At 36.4% G+C, this 19,435-nt stretch overlaps 1 protein-coding gene, 1 long non-coding RNA gene and 1 pseudogene across 3 annotated transcripts; all 3 read right to left on the minus strand.

The window, feature by feature from the left end:
• Positions 1 to 812: 812 nt before the first annotated feature.
• On the minus strand, positions 813 to 1,040 carry LOC149047611 (uncharacterized). Its single transcript, XR_016185891.1, has 2 exons — positions 936 to 1,040; positions 813 to 862 (listed from the first exon to the last, which is right to left on the minus strand). It is a non-coding gene; the product is annotated as an uncharacterized LOC149047611 (long non-coding RNA).
• A 1,959-nt stretch (positions 1,041 to 2,999) lies between these two features.
• LOC113683976 (microfibril-associated glycoprotein 4) lies at positions 3,000 to 4,771 on the minus strand. Its single transcript, XM_089203981.1, has 3 exons — positions 4,313 to 4,771; positions 3,838 to 4,221; positions 3,000 to 3,491 (listed from the first exon to the last, which is right to left on the minus strand). Exons 1-3 carry the CDS (start codon positions 4,578 to 4,580, stop codon positions 3,235 to 3,237), a joined length of 909 nt encoding a protein of 302 aa, XP_089060107.1. The 5' UTR covers positions 4,581 to 4,771; the 3' UTR covers positions 3,000 to 3,234.
• A 5,527-nt stretch (positions 4,772 to 10,298) lies between these two features.
• On the minus strand, positions 10,299 to 19,372 carry LOC149047612 (EGF domain-specific O-linked N-acetylglucosamine transferase-like; annotated as a pseudogene). The gene is made up of 11 exons (XR_016185933.1): positions 19,200 to 19,372; positions 17,782 to 17,897; positions 16,873 to 16,975; positions 15,623 to 15,795; positions 15,200 to 15,306; positions 14,904 to 15,001; positions 14,118 to 14,213; positions 13,949 to 14,020; positions 13,598 to 13,686; positions 12,075 to 12,149; positions 10,299 to 10,565 (listed from the first exon to the last, which is right to left on the minus strand). The product of XR_016185933.1 is annotated as an EGF domain-specific O-linked N-acetylglucosamine transferase-like (transcript).
• Between the last annotated feature and the right edge of the window lie 63 nt (positions 19,373 to 19,435).

Below are 19,435 nucleotides of genomic sequence, written 5' to 3' on the forward strand. Positions count from 1 at the left end.
ATAAAGAGGGTGGCAAAGGGGGGTTCCAACCACACATCACACGGGATTTTTCTATTAAATCACGCATCACGGATTTTTTTGGCTTCAATCACTCGTCACTCTGCAAATTTGGGGACATCACGCGTCACGCAAAAACCCTGTGCCACCCTCAATAAAGAAACGAAAAAAGTATTGCTGGTTTTCACGTGACGTCACTAAATTTCAGACTTCAGAACTATTGATCCTCCTGAGATTTTACTTTCATGATGTATTAGAGCAGCTAAAAACTAATATTCAGACAAATTTTCACTCCAAATGGGTTCTTGGTTTAGTGATAGACTACTCTTGAATTTCTAAGCTTTTGCGTGACGTGGCCTTTACATGACGAGCGAGAGAGCTGTTATGTTGGTTTAAAAGGTGACTTATTTAGGGAAATTCAGCTATCTGAACAGTTCTTGTATTAGAATAAAGTATTATTGTTACGTTTATGAGTTCTTAGAGAGATAAATTCACGCTTTTGTAGCAAAACTCAGTGACAGATGTTTCTGCTGGTTTCCGGCCGCCATGTTGGTGCCCATCTAGGTGGGCACCAGCATGGCGGCTCCATACAAATCTCTATAAATTTGGGAAAAACGTTTCTCCTCATATCTTCCGTAAGAAATATTGCTGTGACCTGAATCTTGGCGAGAGTCTTTACATATCTAGCTTCTTTCTATTTCCAGATTCTAGACTAAATCGATTGAACTGTTTTTATTTTTTATTATAGCGACGCTTGATCGCCGCTAGCTGGACCGTACGAATCTCACTGATCGACACAACAAATATCGCCCCAATTTCTTTCATGGAACGCCTCCTTTATTAAATGTCGTATTTGACCGTGAAGCTAAAAATAATTGATTCACAAAATTAGGGACAAGAAATTAGCTATAGAAACACTCGAGGTAAATTAAACTTACATTGTTGCCGGATCTGGCGAGAGTTGACACAAAAAGACCTTTCCTTCCTTCGATAAAAACGACAGACAATTTCTTTCTATTAAACCACGAGTGCTTGCGAAATCGATCGAATTATTGAATTTCACAATAGATCCGTTCTGTTTGGAAATGCGATACCACTTACGGAACGCGTGACGAGGCACCTAGTGTGACTTTTACAGATTATTAATTAAACGATTACTAAATCAAAACAAGGGATAAACCCGTGCCTTAGGGGCACTTACATTTATTTTGATCTATTTTGAATGGCGTGACACTGAAAACCAGCAATAGACTGTTCGAGCACAAAATAACTGTTATTTATTTTTACATGTTTTGAATAAAATTACGAGTAGGGTATAGGCCTGTACCGATTGTGCTCGTAGAATAGTGGAAAGTTTCTCATTGGAATGAATAGCAAAAAGTTGCTAAAAAAAAATTGCCAAAAACTTATCCAGGAAGTCGCCACCTTCGTTAATTTCTTGATATTTTTACATGAACGTTGATTAAAAGCTTTATTTTCGATACCCATATACAGTAATTGCTGACATCGGTCATGAGAAACAGCTGGAAGCTTAGCTTTCAAGAGGTGCTTGCAAATATGAGCGAAATTTAAGGATAACTTTTAGTCCAACGGAATAAAACACACGGTTTATTTGACACCATTTTAGCCAATTATCCATTATAATATAAGAGAAAGATCGCATTAAGCTCGTGAAACGTTGTCAAGTGTCAGGTTATGTGGGCAAAAAGTTCATAAACATTCAAGGAATTTGCATAAATTGAAGTTTCCTATGCAGTCGTTGACTTTTTCGTGCCCGATATGACCTTTGATCGAATAAAATGAGTTATTATTAACCGCGCCACGAACCATTTTATGAACATAGGTTAATTTTACACTGGATTTTGTCAAGCCAAGACAGAAACGCTCATTACGAAGCAAGATCGGACGCACTTTACAAATCTGTGATTGCTACTGGAAAAAATTCAGGGTGGACCAAAGTGTTTATTTTATCTTAGTTTGCATACCGTATCCATTTTTCATCTGACTTCGCCGTTTTAACCACGAATTGGAAATCATTTTGTTATTTAACAACTCCTATGAAACATTGGCGAATAAATGAAAGGAGTCTAGTTTGACGTCGCCAAATTAATTAATGCGCGTTGTTGATGGGATGAACGAGACAGTGTTAAGTTATGCACCTCCTTCGTTGAATATTGTTATTGTTTGGCGGTCTTCCTTTCACACATTTTCTATCCCCCAATTTGAAGAAATTGTGGGACAAAAAAGCCCTTAATTTTGGCGGTCTTATTTCAAAGGAGTCTCTCATAATGTATTTAAGACCCAAAGTTTCTGATCTGGGAAAAACGCAACAATTTCTTGAATGTAACATGTATTCAAATTTTTATTGGGAGAATACATAATCGACCGGACGGGTGAATTTTCCACATTAACAGGAGATCATGGGACAGGATTATCCACTTATGAATACTTTTCATTCTAATATAAACCAGATTGTCACAGAAATAAAGTCTATACGCAGTTGTTTTACAGTCCTTGGATGTGATTCTCTCACGTTCATTATACCCGTTTAACTGTAATGGAATTGATGTGTAGATACTCTTAGTTGTTGTCGGGTTGCTCATTTTTCATTTTTTTTTTTAGCTTTTTTTTCGCTTTTGTTTCTTGGGCTTTTAGATCTGTACTAAAGTATCATTTTGGTTTGGTCTGTTTAATGGCAAAATGTAAACGCAGAGTTTCTGTTGCGTCACCATAGGCGGCGAGAGTCTTAATGTAGTGGCCGTTTTTTCGTGTTTCGTCGCCAAAAGGGGGTCCAAAGCGTTCCTCGTGCACACCTTGGAAACTGGGGACGAGATCATGCCGACGTCCTCGTTTCTCGAAGTTAAATTACCTAAACCTATGCTACCAAGAAAAACTCGCTCCTTTTTCCTTATATACTCCTCAAGCAGACTCGAGTTAACGCTTTCAACAGCGTCTTGTTTTGTCAGGCACCGCTGGAATATTAATGTTACAGCAAAAGACACTTTCTTTTCCCCTTTGTTTTATCTTTATTTGAGCCACAAGCTTAGTTACATCTACATCTCTTTTATAGAAGTATTTTATTTTTATGGCTTTGTCAGCGGTTTTAACTTTGATTAATAATACGCTTCCAACTTGTTTGGAAACTTTACTTGTAAAACTAAAATACATCAACCCTTATGTATCTGCTGAGCACATATTCATCTTTTGGTTCACATTATCAAAGTGCCATGTTTAACCTTAGAAGTCCTTTGGACGGATTTTCATCTCAGACCTTTTAACAGACTCTCTATTGTTTTTCCAGTGATACCACACCATTCCCTTACCGCTATTTTTATTATTCATGTACAGGCCGTTGAGGTTTGCATCATGGCACCTCTTGTACCACCAAGCGCCTTTCCAAATGGAGGCACAGTTGCTTGAGGCGGCGTCATTATCTCGATCTTTAGTGCTGAATGGTGAGCCACGATGATAACGGAGAGAATCACCAGCCGTGCCTAAAAAAAGAATTTCAGTGAGAATTTTATTATAATATGCCTAAAAACGTGAAAGATTTTTTTTTACTACTTTTTCATTAAGAAACATTTTGCATAATGAGTGTAAATTTCCTAAACATCAATAGCCCTTAAGTCTTGGAAAACTGATGTGTTCGCTATAATCGTAGTTAGAGAAATCATTTTGAAATAAAGAAAAATATGACAGAACACTTTAGTTCTAACCCTTTTCCTCCTTTTCTCCACATCAGTATTGCCGACAATATTATTATTCTTACACTGTACAACTGCTTCACTCGAGTAACGTTACTTACTGACTAACACCACTCTTAGATTTAATCAGTTTCACCTGAATAAATTCCCACACCCAGCAGGTATTTCGCCCTTTCGCTTGCCACAGAAAATGAACTGTACTCTGCAAACGCTGTTTTACCATGGAAGTCTTCCAAGTCAACACGAAGCTTGTTACTGCTCCTCGCAGTCAGGCGGTGAATCTTGTCCAGTCCGAGCCAAAACTCGCCGGTCAGATTGCCGAAGCCCTGTTTGTAGTCATTCCAGCCTCGGAAAAAATCTACCGCACCACCATATCTCTTTTGAAACACCGTCCATCCTCCACCGGCTGTTGTCTGATCACAGAAGACTTCAAATTCTCCCAAACCATCAGGATCGATTTTGTATACACCACTGATCTTGTCGCCTGACTTGTAAACTTCGGCGCAGTTCTTATTAACAACTGAAAAAAAAAAGAGAGAAAGTGAAACCGAATGAGCACCAAGTCAACTAAATCGTCTTCGTTCAATCTAATAATAATTTTTCCCACCAACCTTTCCCGTCTTGCTTCTCACAAGTTTGGTTCTTCTTGATGTTTCGGATTTCTTGTTCAACTTTGGTCAATTGTTGTTGAATGTCGGAAAACATATTTTCTATTTTCTTGGAGTTCGGACCAGCGTAGAAATAGTTGTTATTGACACCACAATGCGGATGATGTTTCGTATCGTTATCGCTTCTTGCTGGTTTAGACGACAGTTTAGTCGAGTTCGAAAGCGCCGTCACGAAAAAAGAGAAGAGAAGAACTTCACAGAGATGTTTCATCGTGAATCTACGTCCGAAAACTTGCTCCAAGTGTAGGTGATTGCTATAACTGATCCACTGAAGGAATGATTTTTCAACACTGAACCGAGTATTTCGAATGTCTGTGAACAGCCTTTGTTATTCGAGCCTTCCAACAAGATTTTTCGCGTGTCCACATTCTATTTTAGTCATAACACTCATGAACTCATTACAATAAAGTGTCACTATTGTTTAGCTACCGTGCTTCACTAAATTTTTTATTCATAATTTGCCCATTTAATCAGCGACCGGCATCGTTCCTAAAGAACGACGCTGACAAATTAATTGAACAAACATGTGTTCATCAATTACCTTGGGAGAAAAACTCCTATTACTGGAGTTTGGCCGATTAAGGTCGAGAGAAGCATAGCGTCTGAACTGGGCTAAGAAAATTGGATAGTCAACATCGTAGTCTCATATTTACATTTTCGCTGAAAACAAACTGATCCTAGTAAACATTGCATGATAAAGAAAGTGATCGTTTTCTAATGGTTCGAGATTGAATTCACTAGAAATGATAATTTTTATGATCCTGCGGAGCCAATAGCTGACAGTAGTTTATCGAATGACTTTTCACGCAAGAAGCTTCACAGGTGTATCAAATACAGGAAGGGCAACTGAACTGCATGACTGAAGTTGGGTCTTTGATCAGCGAATGTCGTTCACTGGCTGACACGTTTGTCAGTCTTGACTGAATAGCTGCAAAATTGATAGGCCATGTAATACATCGCTACTGAAGTAGTCTGCGAGTAGGCCCTTATTATTATTAGTGCTGCGGCACAAGCGTTCCTTCGCCCTCAAGTAAGTGAACTGCCTTAGGAGAAGCGAGCCTGCGAGAGGTCTGTAAGGGGTCTGGCATAAGTACCAGATCACCCTCTGGCTAGCGTTTCTTAAGCCTCGCCCTTTTGCGGAGGCCAAGAAATGTACGTATTGAGGCACAAATAATGTTCGCAGACTCAGTCATACCCCAACACAAAGGAATTAAAGTAAAAGGAGAGGCAAATTAATAAAAATAATAATAGCAAAAATTAGGTTATATGGCCGGATGTTTCCATGAGGTAGAAACTACAAAAATTTGAACAAACAAGTTTACTGTGACTGGACTGATACATGCATGGCAGGTATTGCACCCACTTTCCAAGTCTCTAGTTCATTCCGGTCACTTCGCAAACGTGTCACTTCGCAAACTGTCAGTTCGCAAACGTCCTCAGTCGATTCGCAAACGCATCCCAGTCGATTCGCAAACGTAATATGAATCAACGAAAATCAACAGAAGAGAATCACGTTACTTTTAATCATTATAAATGATGAATTGATTGCGTGACTCGACTGATCGACGAGCAATGTAGAAAAATACACGCACAGTATCACTTTATTAAACCACTAAATGATCTACTAAACTATTCTCTAGTATTTACAAATATTTACAAATGTGATGGTTTCTGTGTGATTGACGACAACCGTGTAAGCTGGAACGCACGAAGTGAAGACAGGGTAATGAATACATATCCAAGATAGATGTAAAAGAGGAACAAGACACAAATTTACATCTATCTATGCTTCGATCGAAACCGCCTTAGAGTTGTTGAAGAATTAGACGTATTAACTGCTAAACGCTAATAACAATGTACAACTACTTAGTTTTGCACAGCAACAAGAAATGTATTTGATTTGAAGGCAATAACAGTCCCAAAGAAAGAACACTGTGTCGGAGGAAAAGGAGGATTACAATGCCGTCCCAAGCGTAACAAGTCGCGTAGCAACAGAAGCAAACAAAACCCAAACTCCAACGGGTGATAAATGTGAAACCATGAAATTGCACAATTAGCAATAATATTTCATAAATATAGTGCATAACTCTGTATGAAGAATGGAAGTGTAATTATAAACTAAACTTAACTATTAGACTCTCGATTTGTTACTTATAAAGAAAAATCATGCAACAGCACCCATCAATCTACCCATCACATCTCTAAACTTCACAAATGTGCCAGTTCGCCGACATCAGAAATTAGAGTATTTGTGGGAGTTTATGGCATTCTCTTTTCTCATCCGAGAAATCAAATAAATAACTGCTCCATATGATATATCTTTCAAGTATTGTTTGTCTAAAAAGATTCTTTCTGAGTTTTTTTTTTTTGATCGAAGGTTGAGTATCTTCGAATACCGGTCACTTCGCAAACGTATCTTCGAAGTCCGTTTTTAAATATCTCGGCTAATACTGGACCAATTTCGGCAAAAAACGGCTTGTTTTAAAGATCGTGTTAAACCAAATTGTTTTGAATCTGTCATTGTGACGCGCCATAAAAAAATAGTATGATATCCGTGTCCAAAAATCCACTAAGTTCAAATTTGGTGGACGCCATTTCTATTGTTACGTCGAAAACAATACGCTTCGAAGTCTTTTGTGCACAATTGATGTGATATTGATGTCATGATTACGATTGGCAATTAGTCCAGAACAATAGATGCTAGGACTGTAAACAGATCAATTAACTTTGCCCTTCCAAAAGAATGCTTTCACATGTGTCAAAGTAACCAATAAGCAGGTTTTTATTGAATTTTTCGATCCGCTACACGGGTATATAAGGGGCTACCTTGAAGCCCATTTCTTACCATTATTCAACCATTCAACTCAATACGAGCATACTTTTAAAATGTCGTTAGTGTATCTTTGTTTATCGTGTGATCGTCCTGTCACCACAAGGCAACAGGCCTTGCTGTGTGACAGCTGTGGCAACTAGTGCCATAGAACTTGTGGAACGGGAATAAGCCAGGACCAATACCGATCAGCTGTTAGATTGGATCAAAGCATTGATTGGAAATGCATGATCTGTTCAGTGGATTTTAATCCAAATTTGTCGCAAAGTACACCTGCGTATGGTAAGTACATTTTTTCCAACAACTAAGTAAAGTAAATGACCGGCTTGAGTTTTAGATAATGCATAATTATTTTGTAAGACTTATTTTTATTTACTCCTAGTGATGTAAGCATTTCTATAAATAAAATATTTGGTAGCAAGTCCCGTTGCCTCTTTCTTATACAAGTAGTGACTATTATTTTTCAAGTGCATGTGAGTTAGCAAATCCGGAGTCAGTTTCAATTATTTAGTACTAAAATACTACAACGAATACTTACCAGATAAATGGGCGAAATATGAGTTCCAGTGCAGTTCCAATATTGACATAGTTTCGAGAGTTTCGAGCTAAATGCATTGTTTGGTGTACATGAGAAAGCAAACCGAGTTTAGCTGAAACCGTTTAGCTAAGATTTATCGCAAATATTCCAAGAAGTATTAATTACATGCGACTTGAATGCCGGTGTCCCAGCGGATTTGGACCCCCCTAGAATTGGACCCCCCGGTCCAAATCCGCTAGCGGATATGGACTCCCCTCCGCGGATTTGGACCCCTTTAACCAAACTGAGTAAAAACATTACCATACATAACTTCCTAATAGAAATAATAAAAATTTAGAAAGTAGGCTTTCAAAGAAAGTTTTTTTTTCAGAAAGTAGGTTTTTATTTTAAAACATTCTCGTAGACGTGATCTTTTTCTCAGCATTGCGTCTCAATTTAAGATTTTCGTTTAATTAACCTGCAACTGTAAGTCTGTTGTTTACCTCTGGAATGAAAATGAAACGTAACTTTTGAATATATGGTGGTTCTCTGCGATGCACGGGCATCGCAGAGGTCATGGGTTCAAATCCCGTACAGGCCTGAATTTTTTTCAGGCCTTATTTTCACTACTGCCTAAGTAGTGTATATCACTGCGAGGATCACTTTCACTCATGTCTTTATCCGCAGTTCAAATATATGACTTTCATATATTCTTAACCTTAAATAAATGTGTCAGAAATGAAACGATATCTGCCCTTTTCTTCGTCAATTATAGTACGCAATCTTGTGTTGAAATTTTAACGGACATCGCCTAAAAGCTCGCAGTTGGAACAAGTTACGAAAAAGGAATGTTTAGTTGGGGGGGGGGGGTCCAAATCCGCGAAGGGGGGTCCAAATCCGCTAGCGGATATGGACCGGGGGGGTCCAAATCCGCTAGCGGATTTGGACCGGGGGGTCCAAATCCGCGGGGGGTCCAAATCCGCTGTGACACCGGCATGAGTTTCCAAACGGGAAAGTAAACGGATTAATGCTAATTCATTGCTATTTTCTCCGATAAAAGATGATAAAAAAAACATCTTTCGAAGTTAAATCAACCTTTTTATAAATAATTTGAACACGTCTGCGAATCGACTGGGATCGCGACTACGTTCGCGAAGTGAACGGTATGCGATCCATCGATAACAAATCGTTTCATCGAACGAAACGTACCGATCTCCCGATGACTATATTCACATGAGTAAGGAAAGTCATCGTCTGATGTAAGATCACAGTAACGATAAGACATCAATAAGAAGGATAGAAAATAATGAAAAAGCAAGCTAGACATTGAGACACTTCGAGACACTGAGTTAGATAAGATTTATTGAAAAGATTCCAAGAAGTTGGATGCCTGCCGAGCTTCCAAAATGGCAAAAGTAAGCTTTCACGCTGATAAAACTTACTACATTACTTCTTCTTAATTTTATAACTTTCTTCGATAAAAGATTGTAAAGAAACATAATATGAAGTTATATCAACCTTTTTAAAAATAATTCGAAGACGTTTGCGAATCGACTTGGATGCGTTTGCGAAGTGACAAAGGACGTTTGCGAAGTGACAGTTTGCGAAGTGACACGTTTGCGAAGTGACCGGTATTCGTTCATTCAAAGTGATCATTTTTATGGATGAAACAGGTCAAAAGTAGATAAGAAATACTTGAAAACAATGTTTTGGTGGGCGTGAGAAATTGGTCGGTAGACTTGAACTGACGTGAGATCGCGTAGATGGAAATACAGAATGTGGAGTTCCGCAACGCAAGTTACTCGAAATGAAGTAACACCTAACGAAAAAAAGGAATAAGCTGATCCCTATTTGCGTGGATTAGCTATAAAAAAAAGTTTACAAGGCTTCTTAATTAAAAACTATTTTATATGTTCCTCCACAATGGGGCTTCTCATACCTGTAGCTAATAAATGGAAGAAATGCTCAACAAGCGATGATGATGATCCTTCTCTGATCCCTCTATTGTCTATAATCTGCCGCCATTTTGAACTTTGACGTATGCATCGCTGACAATGGGAAGTGTTCACAAAGGACAAACGGGTACAACATCACAAAGCCAGAAATGGAACCCCGAGGCAAAACAAATTAGGTATGTATGTCTATTCAATTGATAAGAAAGGCGACAGTATATATTTCTTTAGGAATACACAACTGGATTAGAGAGTAGATGGAACAAGATTGTGGACAATAAAAATATTCTGCTTCCCCCACCCGCCCTTAGGGGACAAGGACTTCCCCATTAAAGGGACAGTGATACACCCTAAGAATTTTAAACCACGCCCAGAAAGAGAGGATGGATCTGGACACTGCAACAAAGCATATGTAGCCCCTAAAAGAGACCATTGTAAGACACTAAGTCAACATTTTTATGATTTAGATTATATATTAACTTTTTAGATTTAGATTATTAAGATATTCATTTTGTCACATGTCTTCATGACCAACCCCAAAAGAGACCCTTATTGCTTAAAGTATACGGTTTATTGCCCTGATCAGTACCCTTGGTGAAACAGAAATCCAAATTTGCACTCCAAAGCATGCAGACGAGGATCCTCCCCTTTTCAGATGGGAGTCCCCCTAGTTTCTACTTAGAGAGTGTTAACTAAATATTGAACCCTTGGCAGGATCATTGTCACTAGCCCAATCACCTTGAAGGAATTGTAGACTCAGCTTTAGCAGCAAATCATTGCTGCACAAGTATAATATCCATTGTGAAGTTGAAGGGGAGGGATGAGGGGGGCTGTGAGGTGCAGCTCTGTCCACATCATAGTCTTGATATTTTTCAAACTAATCTGAAGTGAAATAAACTGAAAGGCAAGTTGTGGCTTTGATCATGCATGGTGAACATACTATGCATAACATACCATAGGGCATGGCTTGTATTAAATATTTTGTAATATGATAACCTTTACCAATGTCTAACTGCACCAATGGAATAGGGATAATTCTTTTATTACCATACTTTGATAAGATACTGATTTAAAATCTTCACTTGCACTGAATGAAAACAACAATTCAGTTTGTTTTCCACACAAGAGCAACATATAGTTATCAAGGTGTTGGTTTGAGTTATTCACCTCTTCTTTTGGTTTTGTTAAGTAGATAAGTCCAAGTTTTAGCTCTCACTTATGTTCATGTTGAACCAGCTTGTCCAATAATTGTCAATCAGAGATTGGATTTCTGGATAGTTCCAAGTTCCACAATTTTGATTTTCATATGGTAATTAACTGGAGGCCTGAATACCATGGGTAAATTAGTGGACACATCATTAAGAAGGAAAAGAGTGTAATCTGAGGGTATTTCAGTCAAATCAGCAATGCTGCATTCAATTGAGGCCCTATACCTAACAATAAATCAATATTTAAGAAGTAATAGATAACAAGCAAATAGTAGAGAACTGCTAACTAATAAATGATAGTCATTGAAAAAAAATAACCCCAGATTTCTAGTGGTATTTGCTATGCAATCTGAACTTGTTATCAGTTGACTATTGTTGGGTTATGGAGGGTTAGGTATACATTTGCTCAGATTCTGACATTAATCCCAAGATAGCATTTGTCTTTTAGGGCCCAGTTGTTTAAAGGGTAGATAACACTATCCAACAGATAAATCGTTATCCAGTAGATAAGTGTTAACAAAACATACTGTGCTATCCACTGGATAGTAATTTATCCAATGGATAGCGTTATCCATCTTTCAAACTACAGGGGCCAGGAGTTTTTCCATTGTGGAATTCTAACTGCAGCCACAAAAGTAGAATGATAATTTAACTAAAATTCTTATTCCATAAGAGTGCACTAGTAGATGAGGGATAAAAAATTTCAATTGGTGATTTGCTAAAGAAAAGCACAGTGAGTAGAATTAATTATTCTTAATGTGATTGACATTTAAAAGTGATTTCGTTCACCTAAACATAACCAAACAAACATGTATACTTTTTCTAAATTTGGAGCTGGAAGTTAGAACTACAATTTGTAAGAAGACAAGGTATACTCTTTTGTTTTTGGAGGGGTCAAAAATGCCACTGAGTGTATTTTGTATTTAACATTCTTATAGAAGGACATACATAGATGTACATGTAGCAACCTAAAATCCATAGAATACTTCCCTTCGGATAAAAACCTTATCACTAGCTTCCTTTGCACTCATCATAATTGATGATACATGTACATGTAAGTTGTCAAAAACCTGATGTTTCACCAACAAATACTATCTCATCTCTTCTCCAAGAAATTTCATTTCAAATTTTTTTTAATTAAGTTAAATATATTAAAAGTCCAGAAATGCAACAGGAAAAGAAAATAAATTAAAGTCACCTCATCCTCATTCAATATTTTTCTAAACTTTGTCCCTCTTGATAGCAATGTTATACGAATTGGTTCACTGTTGTTCTGAAAATAAAAAGACTTTATCTTATTACCTTGAAGTGTATAATAGTATTACATAGTTGGTCTAAGAGCCTGGTGCCTCATTACTGAGGAAGCAACCCTTACTTCTAAAGCATGAAGCACTGATAGAAGTGTATTACCCGTTGGCTGTTGGTCCATCACAGGCAGCCATGACACTAGGTTGGTGACCATTCAGTTACACTCCTGAGTAGAAAGATGCACTGTGAGAGTGCCTGGCCTAAGATCGTTACACAATGTGGATCATCCATGCCTTGAACATTGATCATGATCAGCTAACATGACCAGTGGAGTTCAGCATGCAATTAATAATGGTAAATGAAAGATAAGGCATGAAAATGAAAAGTGCAAAATAACATGATACTGGTAATTCATTTTCAATAACTGAGGGGACAGTGTAAATTGGCCATTGTAAAGAGTCTCTAAGCTGATGTTTTGAGCTACTGCCTGTCATGGCATTTGCTCTAACAAACAGCTAATAATACTAGAAATGTCAGCTTATAAAATCTTAAGTGGCCAACTTACATTATCAATTGAGTTGATAAAACCAAATGATCTTGTTATACTCACCCACTGATTTAGCACCACAGTTGTGTTAAAAAATTACCCCTTTATCAAAGTGCAAAATATTCTTGCACAAAGTCAAACAAACTAATGAGAACAAAATGCTTCTTATAGCACAGGCCACCCAAGCTCACATCTCAAGAAAAAGCCAGTAATTAATTCATGAAAGCATCACCCTTTGTGTGACTTGAAGTTAAGTTGCAAGAGGAACCATTGAGAATTTGAACATGTTACAGGGAAAAGTTTGGGGAATGAAATATGGTAGATTTACAATGCTAAATATTTTGAAATATGAACATCCACGTAAAATCAATAAAACTTACACACATCCTGTATGTCTGTCATAGTTTCTGGCAATTTCTGCTGTTTTAAGCTTGCTTTACTATCACTGTTACTTCTGGTAAAAGACGACGTCAAGCTTGACTTCGTCTTTTGACAGGAATAACAATAATGGAATTTTCTGAACATGTCAACAAGACAAAGTCAAGCTTGACTTCATCTTTTCACAGGAATAACAATGAAAGAAAAGCAAGCTTAATAAACAGCAGAAATCGCCAGAAACCACCGCAGACACACAAGATATGAGTAAATGCTATTGATTTTATGTGTAAAATGTTCATATTTCGAAATATTTATCCTTGTAAATTGATCATATTTCATTCACCATACTATTCCTTACAACTTGAACAAATTCTCAATGGTTCCTCTAATTGTAACCTGACACCAAGTCACACAATGTGTGATGCTTCCATGATTAATAGCTTGCTTTTTCTTGAGACGTGAGCTTGGGCAACCCGTGCTTATAGGTAGAAATACACAATCATAACAATACCACAGTGAAGGAATACATTGGAAAACACAATCTTCACCTGCAAGTTCTTATCCTGGATGATACCCAGTCTTCCCATGACATGTTCAGAAAATGCTTTGAAAAGACCACTCTTGAACAACCTAGAGTCTGGAAAAATTAAAGACTGCTCTATTAAGACATTTTTGTAGATAAAAGGTGAAAAACAATTTTTTATTAAAATAAAATGCAGAGCTACTAGATCCTTGGCTAACTAGTCTCTCAGCCCTATCTAAAGAATGCAAATGTCAGCCTAACTTTTGATTGGTTTAAAGGCTTGGCACTTAACAATTAAATAGACTATTGTAAGTTACAATGTAACCTAAAATGATCACATGTAGTATTAACAAACAGAAGAAAAAAGAAAACCAACCAGAGGTGTGTTGTAGTACAGTCCAAACACCATTATTGGCAGAAGGGCAAAGATGGCTTCTTTAAAACACACCTACAAATACAAATTAAACTAATTAAAAGACATGCAAGACAAGAATAATCCAGTAAACTTTCAATAGTTGTAGCACATTAAACAACAACAAATTTACCGTCTTGTTTTCAGATTCCTTTCCAAGATAGAGAATAGGGTTTGATGAAAACACTTTCCATGTTACTCCAAAGTTCCCCAAACTTCGTCTCTCATGCTTGATAAAAAAATCAATTTCACAAAATCAGATGACAACAAAAGGGATAGAAAAGAGGTGTAGGACATAAGGAGAACTCTGGAGTATTTCTGTTTATATTGAAACCCAGAAAACTGTGAACCCAGGAAATATATAAAATTAATCCAAAATGTTGTTGTATCAGGAAGAACAATTAAGCCAGTCAGACAGAGAGAAACTTATTTACAAGCAGTAAAGGCAATTTCTTTTTTTTGTTTGTTTGGTGATATGATCCTAAATGTGAATGGCCAAAACACAATAAACAGAACCTAAACATTGAAGGTGTTTATGGCTTAATTTTCTGAGTATGTTGTTTACAGCTCATAGCACTGAATTTTTTTTACTATTAACATAAACTAACTAAAGATACTGTATGTGCATTTGAAAGTTTTGTTTGCACAGTCACAAAATATATGCAAAGTAAAGGGGAGAAGCCTTTCTGTACAACTTAATAAGCTCAGTCTGTGGTTTGTATTACTGCTTACACTTTAATCTTCAATGTTGCCTTGCACCACAATTAAGACCCCATGAAATTGTTAGCTTTAATATTACCCAAAACCTAGTGAAACTGTTAATCCTTGGATGGACTACAACTAGATTAGTTTCTATCTATCAACCATTACTGGGGTCAGGACTCTGTTAGTATGATGAAAAAATTTAGAATCTTCAAACCTTTTCCCACAGTACAATGTTGACATCAGTATCAAACAATCCATTCACATGCTGAGTGACATACAAGTTGAAAAAATCACAGAAGTGATGGTTTACAACTGCAATAAAGAAAAACTCCTCAATAATAATTAATATTAAATTTATGGTAATTACACAGGTGATACATGAGAGAAATAATGAAAAAGAAAAAAATGAACTCTTCTTTATTTCGGACCATTTATACCATTTTGTGATGGTTACATTGTGTCCTAAGTATAAACCAGGCTTTACAGGTGTTAAATGGAAAATACACAAACCTGCATCTAATTTCATGAAGAAAGTAGGTTTCTCCACCAGGATATCACAGTGTTCCTCCTGGTTTGGTTTAAAGGACAAGGAAGAGAAATCTTCTACTTCATTTAACCTGGAAAAAGTAGTAACACAAGGAATTAGGGAAAGATAGTGAAGTTTATTACTAACTTAATCTACAAAGGAAACAAACTGTGAGGTTCAAACTTAATTTCAAAGTAAACTTTCTCTATTACTTTTTGCCATTCATCTTCACTGTATAATTATAATATACACATTGACAAAGAAAAAAGATAATAATGGTTAAATTTTCTATGTTCGCATTGACTAAATTGTGCAAATACTATACAGTCATACAGATGAAAAGGCCGTAGGGTATGTTGACTAGTCCATAATTTGCAGTCAATGTATCATCAAAGATATGATTTTACCATGAACTAAGCTCCATTCTGTGTTTTCCCTCTTCACTGAGGGCATTAGCATCCACTTCACAAAACCCACCAGTTTTCTGAGGCTTGAATTTATCTGTCTTTGATGTGCTAGGTATTGTGGTCATCAACAACAACATCAGTTTATTAGACAGCAACAAAAGAAAGTAAATTGATCATGGTACAAATATAAGACTAGTAATAATTAATTATATTTTTTAAGTTTTAAAACAAAATTAATACTAAGAGTATCATCGAAAGGTAAATTGCTTACAAGTTTCAAACTTCCTCTTCGTTAAACAATTAAAACTGTTTTCATATCAACCATTCTCATGTAAAGAAAAGTGAAAATTAAAGCCTTGGGGTCCTAATGTCTCCAAGGAAAATTTTAAAAAATCCCATCTCACAATAATTACAAGTTGAGGGTTGTCTAATTACATATGTAGCAAACAAACATTGTAGAGGGAGAACCTGCTGATAGGGATCTAATTTTTCCCACAAATTCTATTTGAATTAATTTTTTTTAATACATGAAACAAATTCGATCATAGTAAAATATGATCCTCAGAACAAGGTCAATTTTGCATTTTTTATTATTATAAAAATGATTGCATTATAAGGCCATTTTAAGCCTTATTTCTCTCACTTGCAGTCAACCAAAATTGATAGCTAAAATTTTTTCCTCTGTAAGGAAAATCAGTTGTGTGTTTGATAGACTATTTTCTTTTGCTCTATATCACTAAAAATAGGTGTCATCACAAATTTATTAAGTCATTTCAGTTTTTCAAAATTTGTCATCAACAAATAACATTGAATGTATTTCCAAACAGAATCTGAATAATGATAGATGAGCCATTTAAGTGGAGCATTTATCTCCAGTTAGCCTCTAGTCATATCCTTTTGGAGACTTGGAGTATATTGTGTATTGATTAGGAGTTTTTAACTCAAATATTACCGGTAGTAGTATGTTTAATTTGATCACCTGCTTGTTGTACTGTCTCTATGATGGTTGGAGTTGGATTTGTTATTGTCATTTTAAGTTTGATATTATGAAGAGCACCAAAACAGTCAGATGATGCTTTATAATTATAAGGCTCAGCCAAACCTTTAGGTGCTGCTGGCAGATGACTTTGCCAATTTAGCCAAAATTATGTCTAAACGTTACTTGATCATACAACACTTCACTGTTCCTATTTTTCCATGCATTCCTCCTTTCACCCTTAAACCCCTTCAGAGAAGTTTCAGATTCTAACCTGGGTTTCCTTTGGTTTACAAACCAATTGTAAACTGTCCTGAACAGATTTCACAAACCCAAAATCACTTTCTTTCCAGAACTGGTGAATTTTGTCTTCAATCCTATAACATATATTGTATTACATAACAAATCGAAATGAAGAATCAATTTCAGATCATCATTTAATGTATAGATATTCTACTTTCCATGTAAACTTTCTATTGCTAATAATAATTACTGTATGTGGTCTCATGCTAACTGCAAATTGATAATAGAATAAATGGATCATCAAACTTACTTTTGAGTTATTCACTCTGAAGAAGAGCTAACGCTTGATATGTCAGCTTTGAAACTCTTCACAGTAGCTGATTTACGCCATCAACTCAGTTGATAATACTAAATTACCCCGGCCATTATACTCTCCCACCAATGCAGCACCACTATTTTTTTCAAAAAACTTACCCCCTTTATTTCTTTTGAGTTAGTCAGGCATACAGAAATAAGCTTAAATTAAGGGTGTTTCAAGACATGAAATATCACTGTGTTAACCCTCTGGTCCCTAACATCAGTATATATATTCTCCAAACTGTTAATTACACATTTCCTCAGTACTGACAAGGAGACTTTGTCTAACAGTTGAAGCTCCTCTAGTTGCATGATGATCAATTCCTTTAGTCTCAATTTTGACTTAAATGTGTGATTCAAGGGTGATATCTTAAGGTGAAATTAGATGTTAATCACTCTTGGGAGGTAAAACGGTTAACCTGTTCATGCCAACAAATGATCAAAACTTGTTAAGGAATGATTAAGTATTTTTATAATAAAGGTTAAAAAAAATAACAAAGACATTTTGAGCGATCTCTGTTTGCTGCTGGTGTGTTTTGTCTTGAGCACCTATGTGAATCTTTTATCAACAGCCATTACTTACGTTCTAAAATGTCTGCCAGACATGTTGTCATCACACAATGGTTTGATGTATCATTTAAGCGGTGAAGTGCACCCTGGCTCATATCCCCAGCAGTTCTGAGCCCTATCTGAAGTTCCCTGAATATAAAAACACAGAAAATTATGTCTAAAAATTGAATAGTTCAGTTAAATTAGTTTGCACAATCATATGAATCAATGGCCTAATGCCATTCCACATTTTTTCTTGGAGTTAAAGTATTCCAACCATTTGACCATTGCGCTTCTCACAGCCTGAAATTGCTGTCTGGAAATGTTAGGAAATATCTTAATTACTAAATTTAAAAAAAATTAACAATTTTAAGTCTTTGTATGACCAGTAACATTTACATACTGTTTTTACTGTTTATCACTAATAAAGACAGTCTGAGTTTAACGTAGCACTTATCTTTTTTGATAACTAGTGACTATTTTTAGAATGAACTGCTCAATTTATAATGGTAGTAGGACCAAGTGGAGTCCAATTCGGTCTGTAATTAATTTGTAAGTGATTAACAAAATTGGATGACCCTGAAGTGGGAGTCCAATTTATTACAAGTATAATTACAGACAGAATTGGACAACATGAAGTCCTGTTACCAATTAATCATAACCATTAAAATTTCTGAAAAAAAAAAAAAAGAAAAGAAAAGAAAAAAAAACATTTAGGACAAACATCTCCACTAAGGACAATGTCTAAAGCTAAAAATTTGGAAATTTCCCAGTTTTTTTTTCAGAGTAAGTAGTTGTTGCTATGGTTATTGAGATCAATTCTGTGATTGGTGGATTTAGCTGAATGGACTTAGTATAATTGGCTGCTTCAACTGTCCAATTACAGGTGTCCAATTACAGGTGTCCAATTACAGCCAACTGTTCGAATAGGACAGTACAGAGTGATAAGTGATATATAAAGCAGTTGATGCACCAATCACATCTGAGGAAATTGTAATGGCTATGATGAAATTGATAATGGAGAGGAGTAGTTGTACAAACCTCAAAGTTTTGTGAATTGGAGAGAATAGTTCAGAGAACACATATCAAGAATTAAAGGAGACGAGTTCTTAAGCTGATTTAACTTGTAAGCTGATATAAATGAAATCTGGTTTCCAAATGACTGGATACCTTAAATAGAGTCTCGTCTCCTCAGTTCGAGCTCGTTTCTTGAAATGCTCTAAGATAATTACTGATTGTTCGGTTACACGAGATTCAAGTTAACATTTAATAAGCAAATAAATTTACGATCAGCTCTGAATTCCACAGATTTTTAACCACGATCCTGATTTCCATTAACGATCGTGTCAAATCCACAACTTTCCCGAATACACGAAAGAAAAAATTTGAAAAAAATATTGGACCGACGTCAAGGAACAACTGTTAATCATGTAAGATTCCTAGGAGATGTACCTCGCATTTTCCGAGTTTTCTGCAGGTATGTGGCTCCGGGAACCGTCACGGGTTGAAAAGAAAGAGTCTCCTTCTCGATTGGCATTCTCAATTTGATCATTAGCTCCCTGGATTCCAGCTAAAATGATCGCACACACTTCGGAAAAGACGGAAAACGAGCCCGTTAAGTCCATGTTTATAAACTGCGGCCGAGTGGTCCCAGGCGTTCCTTGTGGAGACCTTGGAAACTGGGGACG

The sequence above is a fragment of the Pocillopora damicornis genome, chromosome 4 (assembly GCF_964200805.1).
Source record: "Pocillopora damicornis chromosome 4, jaPocDami1.2, whole genome shotgun sequence".
NCBI classification, from domain to species: Eukaryota; Metazoa; Cnidaria; class Anthozoa; order Scleractinia; family Pocilloporidae; genus Pocillopora; species Pocillopora damicornis.